Source organism: Chiloscyllium plagiosum, unplaced genomic scaffold (assembly GCF_037043375.1).
Source record: "Chiloscyllium plagiosum isolate Xiang-an unplaced genomic scaffold, Cpla_swu_hap1 HiC_scaffold_37, whole genome shotgun sequence".
In the NCBI taxonomy this organism is placed as follows: domain Eukaryota; kingdom Metazoa; phylum Chordata; class Chondrichthyes; order Orectolobiformes; family Hemiscylliidae; genus Chiloscyllium; species Chiloscyllium plagiosum.
Genome location: NW_028270175.1, coordinates 75,766,780 through 75,779,225, shown reverse-complemented (window position 1 = coordinate 75,779,225; position 12,446 = coordinate 75,766,780). Strand labels below are relative to the sequence as shown.

Sequence of the window (12,446 nt, the reverse complement as noted above, 5' to 3'; positions counted from 1 at the left end):
ATGGCAGAAGTATTGAAATGTCTGTTTCGAGACTGTGCCGAACTCGTGGACAATTCTGAAGACATACTTGGAGTCAGTGTGAATGATGGCTGTTTGAACCTTTGCAGTGATGCAGGCCCGAGTGAGCGCAAACAAATCTGCAGCTGGTGGGGATATGCCATCTGGTAGGACAGCTGATTCCAGGATTGAGAAAGAGGTGAACACGACATACACTGCCAGTGTACAGTGGTCTGAAGGCCTAATGGAGGGTCCATTCGTAAAGAATATGAGATCTGGGTTGTCTCAAGCTGTTCCAGAGAGATCTGGGCGCGGGTGCTGACTTGATAAAAGAGGTTTAGATAGTCGTACGCAAAGGCGTTATGAGGGAGTGGGAGCAGGTTGGCGGGGTTCAAGGCAGAGGCAGCTGTAGGACAAGTTAGCTTTGGACAGTAAGACAACCTCATCGCCAGTTCTCCGGACGGCAGTGATACGTTGTATTGGTTCTACATTTAGCAGGAGGAAGACCGGATGGGGAACCAAAATAGTGCATGGGTGATCCAGCATGATGTGCGTAGCCTTTTGTACTGTTATTGCGGCTGATGCCACAGCTCTCAAACATGCTGGCATTCCCCATACCACAGGCTGTAAATGTACAGTGTAAAAAGCAAAAGGGCGTCTGAGATTCAAATGAAGCTGCATTAAAATTCCGGATGCAAACTATTCAGATTCATTGGCATAGATGTAGAAGGGCTAAGTGTAGTATGGGACCCCCAGAGCAGGAGCAAATACTAGTAGCTGTTTTAAATTGGTGAATGCCTTTTACATCTTTGGCGTCTTTTTGGGCTCATCAATAGCACGGTGGTCTGGATCTAGAGCCTGCCAACTCACCATTTCCAGGAAAGTTTGTAACTGGATTCTTGTGGCTGGCGGGGGAAGCTGAGTAAAGACTGCTATTCGTTCTTTCGACAGCTCCCGAAGAATGTGAGAGTTTGTATTCCAAGTACTTTACTTTGAATTGGCATGGTTGAATTTTCTCCATTGAAACGCTGTATCCACCTTTTGCGAGACAGCAGAGTAATATACACTGTCCTGAATGTATCATTCTGCGGAGGTGGAGGGCATCAACAAATCGCCCATCAAGGGCGGTGCTGTAGCAAAGTCAGGTATTGGGTGGAGAGAGTGTGGCCTTCTGCAGCAGCATCGACAGTGGGGCTCTTCGTGTAACCCTGGGATGCCTAGTCCATGCATACTAGCAGCCGCAGTACATAATTGCAAAAAGATACTGGCTCTCAGAGGACAATTTATCGAGAACAAGGCTGAGCAAAAGTCGATCACAGAAGAAGACGTAACAGAAACAGGGATGCGGGTGAGTATGGCGTTAGTGTCCGGGACCACTGGAGACTCGGTCACCACAATTGCATTGACAGTCCGCAGATACTGGACAAAACGCAACCTCCCTGGTCCCTCGGGTTTTGGAACGGGCAGGATGTGTGTATTGCATGGAATGGTCGCAGGAATTAGGAACCCTTTTGTTGGAGGCAGTCAATAACCAGCTTGATCCCTTCACCAGCGTGTGGTGGGGCGAACATCACTTGGCCTGCATGGTTGGGATGCAGTGCCCACAGTAATGCTGGACGATCAGCGATTAAAATGGGTCTTTTGTAGGAGGAGGCAGTGCTTGGGGTTTGGGTGGTAAAAGTGGCCTGGAGTGTTGTTGGAGTACAATGCAAACAAAACTCACCCTGCCCAAGTGGGGCAACATCTACAAAGGGGACGTGGGTCTGACTGATGGGTGCCAAGTAGAGGGGTCGCTATCTTAACAACATCACAATCAAGGCTTAAATTGTTGGAGAGCCACGGGCTCCTGGCAATGAAGGAAAGGTCTGCAACTGCCATCAGGCTGTTGTAGAAGTGTGTAGCCTGTTCCATGATGAGTTGCACTTCTGCTGCCAGCCCCTGTGGTCCTACAATGCAGAGGCTAGTGAGTACTAGCGGGGAGATGAGGGCAACGTGAGGTTCTGCGAATGTAGCATATCCCCATTCCTGCTGACCGGAAGCTGTGCAGTGAAAGTCACTGAAAATATCCTGCGAGGGAGAGACAAAGCTGGGGATCGACTATTCCCCCGTTGGCAACAGGGAAAGGAGGATGTCGAGAAGAACGAAGGGTAGGTCATTTGCAACATGACCATGCGAAGCAGGAGCTTGCTTGCTCGGAGGGTTCAGAGCTACCAGAAATCCTTGACCGCAGCATGGAATAATTGACGTCCGGGGTCTCCAGTATGAGAACCTCAGTGGAATAGTGGCATTCAGTTTACACAAGACCTGCCGGGCCAGGAAGACAGCTGGGCAAGAGGCGGAAATAATAACAGTATCAGTGACCGTGGCAGGTCCAATGCTTAAGATAATGTTTTGGGAGAGTGGCTCTCGACAGTCCAGACGGCTTTGGAACTCATGGAAAGTAACGAGCCTGGAGGCACAGACAAGTGGGTGGCCCAAGAATCCACCACAAAGGAAATTAGCCGCACACCCCACCTCCACATCCATCATCGGAATTTCGGACGGGGCATTGGAGTGACAGTCCTAGTTAGATTCTGGAGCACAGGGACAGGGATCAACCATAGTGTAGGCAGTCTGTTGAAGCTGTCTCTGTGGTATGGTGAGCCATTGTCCTGCCTGTGGAGAGTATGGGTGGTTGGGGGGGGGGGGGGGGTTGGGCGATATTTCCTGAGTCTGAGCCAGCACTGTTTCGCCCAGTGTCCCAATTTCCTACTGTTCCAGATCTGTCTCTTTTGAATAGCCCTAGTTTGCTGCACAGGTGGTGTACCTGTGGTGATCCAGTTGGGTGTTCCGCAGGAATGCGCCAGTCTGTATTGGCGTGGAGAACAGCCCATTCGGGTCCAAGTTATTAAGTGCAGTTAAACTGTCCACCCACCTTGTCATTTACCAAGTGAGATTGTGCAACGTGAACACGTGAGCATATATCGGGTCTGCACGGCAGGATTTTCGTTCTCTGCTAATGCAGTATCAGCCAAGGAGACCCAGATTTCCTGAAAGAGGGCAAAGGGCTCGTCTTCTCTCTGCAGACACCGGGTAACAGCACAAAATCGGCGTGCTGACATGCATTGGCCATAATTGCCCCGCTCACGGTACTTTTCAGCCATTTTTCCCAGTCTGCAACGGTGCCCCACGGTTGGATGGAGATGTCAGTAGTGGGGTAATGGTTGCCCAGTCGGTCCCATGCGCAAGTTGCAATAGGGTCTGCACATCTTGGGGCAGACAGTGGCATTTAGAGGAAATTTGGAGTAGCAGATTGTAGAATTGGGCAGTCACTTCAACGGGTCTGGGCATCTTGGAGAATGGCCTGAATCTCTGGTCCAGGTCTTATCTGAGGAGTGGACCCATTCATGATGGCGGGGAATCTGGCAGTTCGTTTCCTGTATTTTAGGGCAACACTCGTGGTACATGTGTGTCTGGTGTTATCGTTTGTGATATGCAGACGTGGTGATTCAGACTGCCCAGTGGCCATTGTGTCCCACTGCGCGCTCGCTGTGGGGCTGCGCAGTAAAAACAAAATGCAGCCAATTCCTTCAACAACTGGTCTGGCTCTGGAGCCAGTATGCGAAGTTTCGGGTTCTGTAGGGATTAGGGCTGCGTGACCGTGTCTGGAATTATTAGGATCTCCATTGTCGGGGGTTGTTATTGCAGCAGTCTTTCGCCTTAGTGGTCTGATGCTGCTAGCCAATTTGTCAAAATTTTGCAAGACACTGCATGTCCAAGCAGGGGTCACCGTGCCCACCCGTAATGACCGTCATCCAATAATCAATCTTATCCAATTTAAGTGAAACCACCTCCCCACCCCCTTTAATATGACAATTTCCTGGGGGCCAGATGTAAAGGTGTCCTCGAAAGAGGATAAAGTAACCACTGTCCCGTGTCTTTTTGCACATTGTTTGCCGGTGAACCACGTGCAACAAGAGCATCTCCGACATTTATTCTGAAGTTCACGTATTTACACGCCTCCTCCACGTCGTGTTGTTCAACTTAGGCCCTGGGTCCTTCTCACCGCGTGGCTGGGGTTGCCCATCTCCCACAGAAAGCACTTCCCAGCAGAGGGTGGATTTCCTTGCTCCCATGGCGTACTGGACGTCCTGGTTTGACTGCTCACACTGCACTTCAGCTTCGAGAAATGACAGAGGGAGCACTCACAAGACACACAGGCAGTGAGTGATTGACAGGTCAAACAATAAAGTATAATTGAGCGTGTATTCGCTGACCACACTGTAAACAGTTATCTGAATGATAAATACAATTAGAAGAGACACCTGAAACTGACAAGACAAGCACTCAGCAGCCACAAAACAGACACATCCAAAACAAGCACTCAAAAAACACAAGACAGAAAACATTGAACTGGTGGCGCCCCTGTCAATTTGCTTCGAGCTGAGGATCTCTTTGGATTCAAGCGAAAACATTCATCAGCGATCTCTTATTCTATTTTGCCAGGCTTCCCTTGTCCGTCCGTCTTTTCCCTGGTTGGATCAGCATCACGTCAGAAGCCCTGGCTCAACTCAAACCACGCGTCTGCGAATTGGGTAAAAGATTAGTTGATCAATTTCAGAGCTTGCCCGTCTACCTTATCAGGTCGAGGCCATGGTTTCTCAATGCTGAATTGGCGCAGTAGGTAGATTAGAATTGTGCCGACCCTTCTCAGTCGTCCAGACTTTTGCTGTAGGTATGACCCACTGGGCCAGGGTTGGCCACCAGGTCCGAATCGGGCTAAAGTTAGATCAAAGTTCGCTTACCTGTGGAGATTATAGTTTGTCGAAACTATACTAAATCATCGGAGAAATTAGCTCAATAAAGCGGAGATCACAAAACTCAGAGCGAAGTTAAATTAACAAGTAGCTTATGAGAATGGCGATATCGCAGAAGAGAAATTGACCAAGCTGAAGCAGAACAGACGGTCTCTCCAGGTCTGCGAAACTCTCTTCCCCGAGATGAGAATCAAGCCAGGTTTTATAGGAATATACTACAATTCTGATAGTTAAAAATAATGAAAATACAATTGAATTGATTGTCTAGTAATCAACTTACGATGGTGGTAACAACAAAACAGTCATTCGAAGAATGTCCTGAATGTCGATACAATCAAGCATCTAGCAGCATCAAACTGTTTTATAATAGGATCAGAAGATTCGAGCTCTCTTCGTGGGTTTGTGAGAATGTATCTTTTCTTGTCAATAAGGTGTTTCCATTGCTGCTCTCCAGTGATGAGCAAGGTATTCTGGTGCGTCTGAGTCTGACCAGAGTTCGTGTGGCTTTGATGTCATTGGGGTACAAGACTTCCCTTAGGGCTTTGGGACAGCTGTGTTTATCGGGTCTACGAAGCTTATTGTTAGTTTGTCTTGGGAAGTATATTCCCTGATCTGCGAATGATTGTGGTCATGTATGATTTCCATTGTCAGACTGTTCGGTCAAAGCTGAGGCGTTCTGGGTGTTCGTTGTATTGCTTGGACAGGCTTGAGTTTCTATGTTCTGATCCGTCAGGCTGTGGTTAGGCATGGTTGCAGATCCTTTTCCACACTGTGGTAAGAAAAAAAAAACTTAAAGATCCGCAAAGGTGTTAAATTCAAAGTTCTTAATTGAACAACAACCTGTTAACATGCGGACAAGGCATTCAGCTGTTCCATAGATTGGAAGGTATTCTCTTGTGGATTCAACCTAATATCACGCAAACGCCTTTATCACAGGGAGAGAAGTTTTGTTTGGTCTGTTTGTGAAGTAATGAACTTTACAGTCCCACCTAATATGACCCGGTAGACCTGACACTGGAGAGACATTATTCGTCTGCTCCGTGTATGAGAAGGAATTTATTAAATCAGCAAAGCTTCAGATACACAAGAGTGGCCACACTGTAGAGAGGCCTGCACTGAGTGTCGTAAGGGATTCACTTTGTCATCCCTATTCAGTGAGAACTATCATATTCGCAATATCGAGAAACGTTTACGCTCCTTGCGTGGGAAGGGATTCACTCTCAGCAGATATGGGTTTGTTCCCACAAATGATACAACATTTTAGTATTCTGACTGAGCCACATTGTGTGGAGCGGCAGTTCAATTGCACTGTGGGTAGCAAGGAATTTAATGACTCATTCGCACTTCTGACAGCCCTGTTAGATAGCATCGATTTAGCTAAATCAGCCGGCTTGTTGGCTTGTAGCACAGTGTGATACCAGCAGCGTGGTTTCAGTTCCCATCACTAGTTTGAGACTCCCTCGGGTCTCCTTGTTCAAACTCCTCGCTTATGCTGTCAGCAAATGAGAAATTTTGATAAAATGCTGATTCCACAGCCAACACTAATTTCTCCACCATTGTAAATATAAAAATAATACATTGGCTCTGGATGTAGGTTTGCTTGCTGAGATGGAAGGTTTTCCCACTGATTTCTCTCCAATTAGAGGGGAGAGGAATGGTCGATTTCCATTCATTGCCCTGCTTTTGGTCCTTCTGTTCGTTGTTAAGGCGAGATTCGACATATCTGAATGTTCTTGACATGCAAATGAAAGACTTGTGAAGTGTCGTCTCTTTTGTAGGAGATAGAGCAGCTAAATTGGGCTGATGCACAATGGGAACCCAGTCCCACAGTGACAGTAAAAGATTGTTTTCTCATCAGCATGAAAATGTTGATAGGACCCTAGTTCCTGGGAACTTAAAATGCATTTCCAACACTGTGTCATTTAAACAAGTAGGAAGTGCGACATGCTTTCAAAACAGAATGGTGAGGTGATTGCAGGGGCATTTGCTGCGGCAGAATTCTTCTTTGTATCAGCTGCCAATGACCTTCTAGATGAATGCAATCAGTCACTGGGTTGATTATGGCAGGAGGAGAGTGGATTTTGTAGGGTTTCCTCGCTGAGCTGTAGGTTTGATATCCAGACGTTTCGTTACCTGGTTAGGTACCATCATCAGTGGCGACCTCCAAGTGAAGCAAAGATGTTGTCTCCTGCTTTCTATTTATATCTTTCTCCTGGATGGGGTTCTTGGGGTGATGTCATTTCTTGTTCATTTTCTGAGGGATGATAGATGGCATCTAGATCTATGTGTTTGTTTATGGTGTTGTGGTTGGAGTGCCAGGCCTCGAGAAATCCTCTCGCATGCATTTGCTTAGCCTGTCCCAGGGTAGATGTGTTATCCCATTCGAAATTGTGACTTTTTTCATCCGTGTTAAGGGCTACGAGGGAGAGAGTATTGTGTCTTTTTGTGGCGAGCTGGTGTTCGTGTACCCTGGTGGCTAACTTTCTTTCCTGTTTGTCCTATGTCGCGTTTGTCGCCGTCCTTGCATGGAATTTTGTAGATGACGTTGGTTTTGTCCATGGAAGAAACGCAACAAACGATCAGACAGACAGTGGCACCTACTCTGAGCCGAAAGAGGGAAGGAAGCAAACTGAACACACAAGAAAAGAAAGCTCTAGAAAACCTAAAAAAAGACAAAAACATCGTTATATTACCTGCATACAAAGGTCGACTTACAGTCATCCTGAACAGAGTTAAAAATCACACAACACCAGGTTATAGTCCAACAGGTTCAATTGGAAGTACACTAGCATTCGGAGCGTCGCTCCGAAAGCTAGTGTGCTTCCAATTAAACCTGTTGGACTATAACCTGGTGTTGTGTGATTTTTAACTTTGTACACCCCAGTCCAACACCAGCATCTCCATATCATCCTGAACAGAGGAGACGACATCGAAAAAGCCATTGCACTACTCGCAGAGACCAACATCTACAAACAGGTGGTGCTAGTCCCAACCCCACAACGAGGAAACAAAATTGCATATCTCCTAAGAAAATTACACAATTCCGGACAATTAAACAAGACAGAATTCCAGAAAATGAAACCCGACGGGACCAACACCCCACGATTCTACGGACTACCAAAAATCCATAAACCCTCAGACCAATAGACGCAGTACCCGGAACACCAACTTTCAGACTGGCCAAAGAACGACACGCAAGACTGAAATACCTGATAGAAGAGTCACAGCACTCCATCCATTCCACCCAGGAATTCCTAAAAATTATCAAAAACACCAAAATAGAGGAAGACAAAGCAATGATCTCATTCGACGTAACAGCAGTGTTCACCTCCATCAACATCGACCTGGCAAAGGAAACATTTACCATACTTTTAAAAGAGACCATTACAAATGCACCAACCACCATCAATCACATTACCAACGAAAACATCATGAAGCTAGTAGACCTGTGCCTCACCACTCACTTCACTTTCAACAACGTAGTCTACAAACAAACCAACGGCACACCGATGGGATCTCCGTTTACAAGGACTACAACAAACAGCTCTATCAACCATCAAACCAAAAATCTGGGTCCGCTACATAGATGACACATTTGTCATCACAAAACGAAACAAGATAGAAGAGACATTTAACATCATCAACAACACCCTCACAGGCATAACGTTCACAAAGGAGGAAGAAGTCGACAACAAACTCGCATTCCTGGATGTCACAGTGGAAAGAAAGAAATACAGAGAACTATAAACGTGCGTATACAGAAAACCGACAAACACTGACCAAATACTTCACTACACCAGCAACCAGAGCTCAAAAATGTTTTGCTGGAAAAGCGCAGCAGGTCAGGCTGCATCAAAGAAGCAGGAGAATCGACGTTTCGGGCTTCTTGAAGAAGGGCTTATACCCAAAAGGTCGATTCTCCTGCTCCTTTGATGCTGCCTGACCTGCTGCGCTTTTCCAGCAACACATTTTTAAGCTCTGATCCCCAGCATCTGCAGTCCTCAATTTGTCCTACACCAGCAACCATCCCAATACACACAAACGAAGTTGTAACAGAACACTATTCCAACAAGCCACCACACACTGCAGCACCGACGATCTACGCAAAATAGAGGAGATCTACCGGTACAATGTATTCAAGAAAAACGGATACTCAAAACGTACAGTGCGCAGATTCCTCAAGAACAAAACACGACAAGCAGACCAAACACAGCCAGAAACCCTAACCGCCTTACCATACATCAAAGAAGTTTAAGAAATGACAGCCAGACTACTAAGACCGCTCAGAATCCTAGTAGCACACAAACCTACCAAAACTCTCAAACAGAAACTAACAAACTGAAAAAGGGCCAGTACAACCCATGGACAAAATCAACGTCATCTACAAAATTCCATGCACGGACTGCCACAAACACTACATAGGACAAACAGGAAGAAGGTTAGCCACCTGGATACACGAACACCAGCTAGCCACAAAAAGACACGACCCTCTCTCCCTCGTAGCTCTACAGACGGATGAAAAAAGCCACCATTTCGACTGGGACAACACATCTGTCCTGGGATAGGCCAAGCAAAGGCATGCGAGGGAATTCCTCGAGGCCTAGCACTCCGACCACAACGCCATAAACAAACACATAGATCTAGATGCCATCTATCAACCCCTCAGAAAACAATCTGGAAATGATATTACCACAAACCCCAGGAACCCCATCCAGGAGAAAGATATAAATAGAAAACAGGGGACAACAGCTTCGCTTCACTTGGAGTTCGCCACTGATGATGTTACCTAGCCAGGTAACGAAACATCTGGATATCAAACCGACAGCTCAGCGAGCAAACCTGCACCCTAAATCTCAACCGAGCTACAAACCTTCAGTGGATTTTCTGTGAATAACCAGGAATTGGCTTCCAGTCAGATAATTCACAAGAAGAGAAATATTTCATCATTTATTGACTGGGTGGTGTATGCAGGTCGATGCAAATTCGTAGTGCAAAACAGGGAGCCCCAGTGATGCTGCCAGGAACCCTTGTGACCTGACATACATACATTCATGGCTTGTTTTTCAATTCAGAACCAACTCCAGCAACAATATTTCCCTCTCCAAGCTTCCAAAGAGTTGGTTCTATCGCCCTACTTTTCGAGGTAGAGAAAGCGGAGATGTGATTATCTGATGTTTGTTTTTGAGCAGGGCGTGCTGATGGAAGGAACAGAATAGGTTGATGTTGACAGATGCTTGTTTGAGGCGCTGAGCTGCGGTGAAAGCGCGATAGCGTTAAAGGCATTGTTCAACTTATCGGATTAAAGATCCAGGGCAAGAAACGACCAGAAGTTTCTCGCTGGCTCCAATGGTCCATTACTCAAAGTCAGTGACATAAATAAAACGGTGTAAAGTTCCAACAGTAAAGAGGGTGACTGTGAAGCCGGCACGTGAGGCCACATATCTTTCCTTTGTCATTGAAATACCCTGCTTCACAAAGTGGAGAATTCAGTGACTGAGATTATCTTTCATGCGTTTTCACCTTGTGAGGCTTCCGATTGCTGCTAGTGTCCATGCAAATATCAGAACTCTGCAGCATGTGTTTGGTATGCACAGACCACTAAGCAGAACAGATTTGTCTCTTGGTTGGTTGGAATGCAACTTCCAGCTTCGTTATACTTCCAAACTCACCGTCCTTATTGTACTGAAGCTGAGATGATTTTTGGATTGGTGGTCTGGAAGAAGGAGAATCCTTTAACTGCATCGCGTCAGCAATTTTCCTGAGAATACCAGAGTCAATCTCACATCGCTTTCAGAGGTGTGGAAGCTGAAATAGCCCCAACCGAGGTTTATGAACACTTTGGGAAGCGGAATAAGGAGAATGAAGCGTGAACTATCTAATGAGCAGAATCAGTCTGTAAACATGCTCTTAGTTTTTGAATGAGGCCACAGGTTCTTGGCGACACTAGCTGTTCCGAGATATTGATTCCCGTCAGACCTGCTCTGCTTTTGCAGTTGTCACTCTCAGGAGTAATAAATCTGAAATTTCGCAGCTGGATTCGGAACCCGAGCAGTGTTGTTAGAAGCGCCGAATCCTACACACTACCACCACGGATGCAGTCAAGACAACCTTAATCGTTAGTTAAGGAAACAGCCTTCGGCTTTTTTTTAGTATTCATTGGAGATAAGTTTCTCCTCTAAAATGATGGCGTCATCGAGTTTTTACACACTGATAGAGGCCCATTATCCCAGTTACCAGCACTTGGCCTGTATAATTGGTGTTCTTCAGTTACATGTGGTCATCTCAATGATATTTTCCCTGGAACATTTTAAACGTAAACGACACAATAAATTGGACTGAATTTTGAGATGGGAAACAAAAGCAGAAGAGTGCCGAGAAAACTCACCAGTTCTGGAGCATCTGTGAGGAGAAATCAGAGCGAACATTTTGGGTTCGGTGAAATGTCCTCAGACACAGGTCTTCCAGCAACATGTGCTTTTGTGTGAGATTGAAAAATGTGTTCATGTGCCACCGGGGAACTGAGCCTCATTTTCATCGACACAGAGAGTCATACGACACGACCCCCAGGACTGAGCAAATACAGAAAGTAGAATTTCACCTGCTTGGATTATTTATCCCATTTCAGGTCTCAACAGTAGAATCTGTTTGCAGCAAAGTGCTCCTGTTGATGTTCGATTCGGCAGTTGTCCAAAAATTTACACATGCCTCAGGGAGGTGCAACATCACAATCACAGGCTTCCAAGAGCAAAAGTCTCACACTGAGCTACAGCAGCAAACCTGTAAGTTGGGGTTCTCATGATCTAAATACTGCAGTATAATAGATGACTGAATAGTCTGTGTATTTCAAATAAGTTTCAACAGAGCTAAAAAAAATCATGTAAGGAAAGCAATGCTGAATTGAATCGTCCCAGGATAATATCAAAAGAGATCTTCCCTGGTTGTTTAATCTTTAGGATTTAATATCATCGGTGCCTTGGCATTTTAATGGTTAAGATTTAAGTGATCAACAAGCAATACTGCCTGATCTTTCGAAGCAGAATAAAGTAGTGGATCAATCGTAGAGATTTACACAACAGAAAATTATTATTTGGACCAAACTTCCCATGCCAAACAGATATCCTAACCTAATCCAGTCACATTTGCCAGCACTTGGCCCATATTGCTCTGAACACTTCCTTTTCATAGTCACATTCAGGCGACTCTTTAAGTCGTTTGGAGATGCCACTGTTGTACTGGGGTGTACAATGTTAAAAAAAATCACACAACATCATGTCCAACAGGTTTAATTGGACGAATCAGCTGTGTCTAACAATCTTATTTTCAACAACCACCTGATGAAGTATCAGCTCTCCGAAAGCTAGTGCCTCCAAATAAACCTGTTGGTCTATAATCTGGTATTGTGCGCTGTGGGATCTATCATTACCACGATCACATGTGCCCCACACACTGACAATTGATAACTCGGCCGAATCTCAGTTTATCTGCTGCTGAAAATCTTATTTTTTTTCCTCTTTGACATAATTAGAGGAGACTTTAAATGAAAAGACTGGCGATTTTGGTAGAAAGAAAAATTGTAGTTCTGAGGAATTATGCATTACAATGAACATCAAACGCGACTGTAAAAATTCAGCGAAGGAACAAAAATATGCGGTG

General features: G+C 45.5%; 1 gene segment (V, D, J or C); it reads left to right on the top strand.

Moving 5' to 3' along the window:
• The first annotated feature begins 1,072 nt into the window (after window positions 1-1,072).
• The window catches only part of LOC148139845 (Ig heavy chain C region-like), a 32,170-nt gene continuing 20,796 nt past the window's right edge, over window positions 1,073-12,446 (top strand). Inside the window, 2 exon segments of the C gene segment in view lie at window positions 1,073-1,467; window positions 3,476-3,593. Coding sequence covers window positions 1,073-1,467; window positions 3,476-3,593 — 513 coding nt within the window.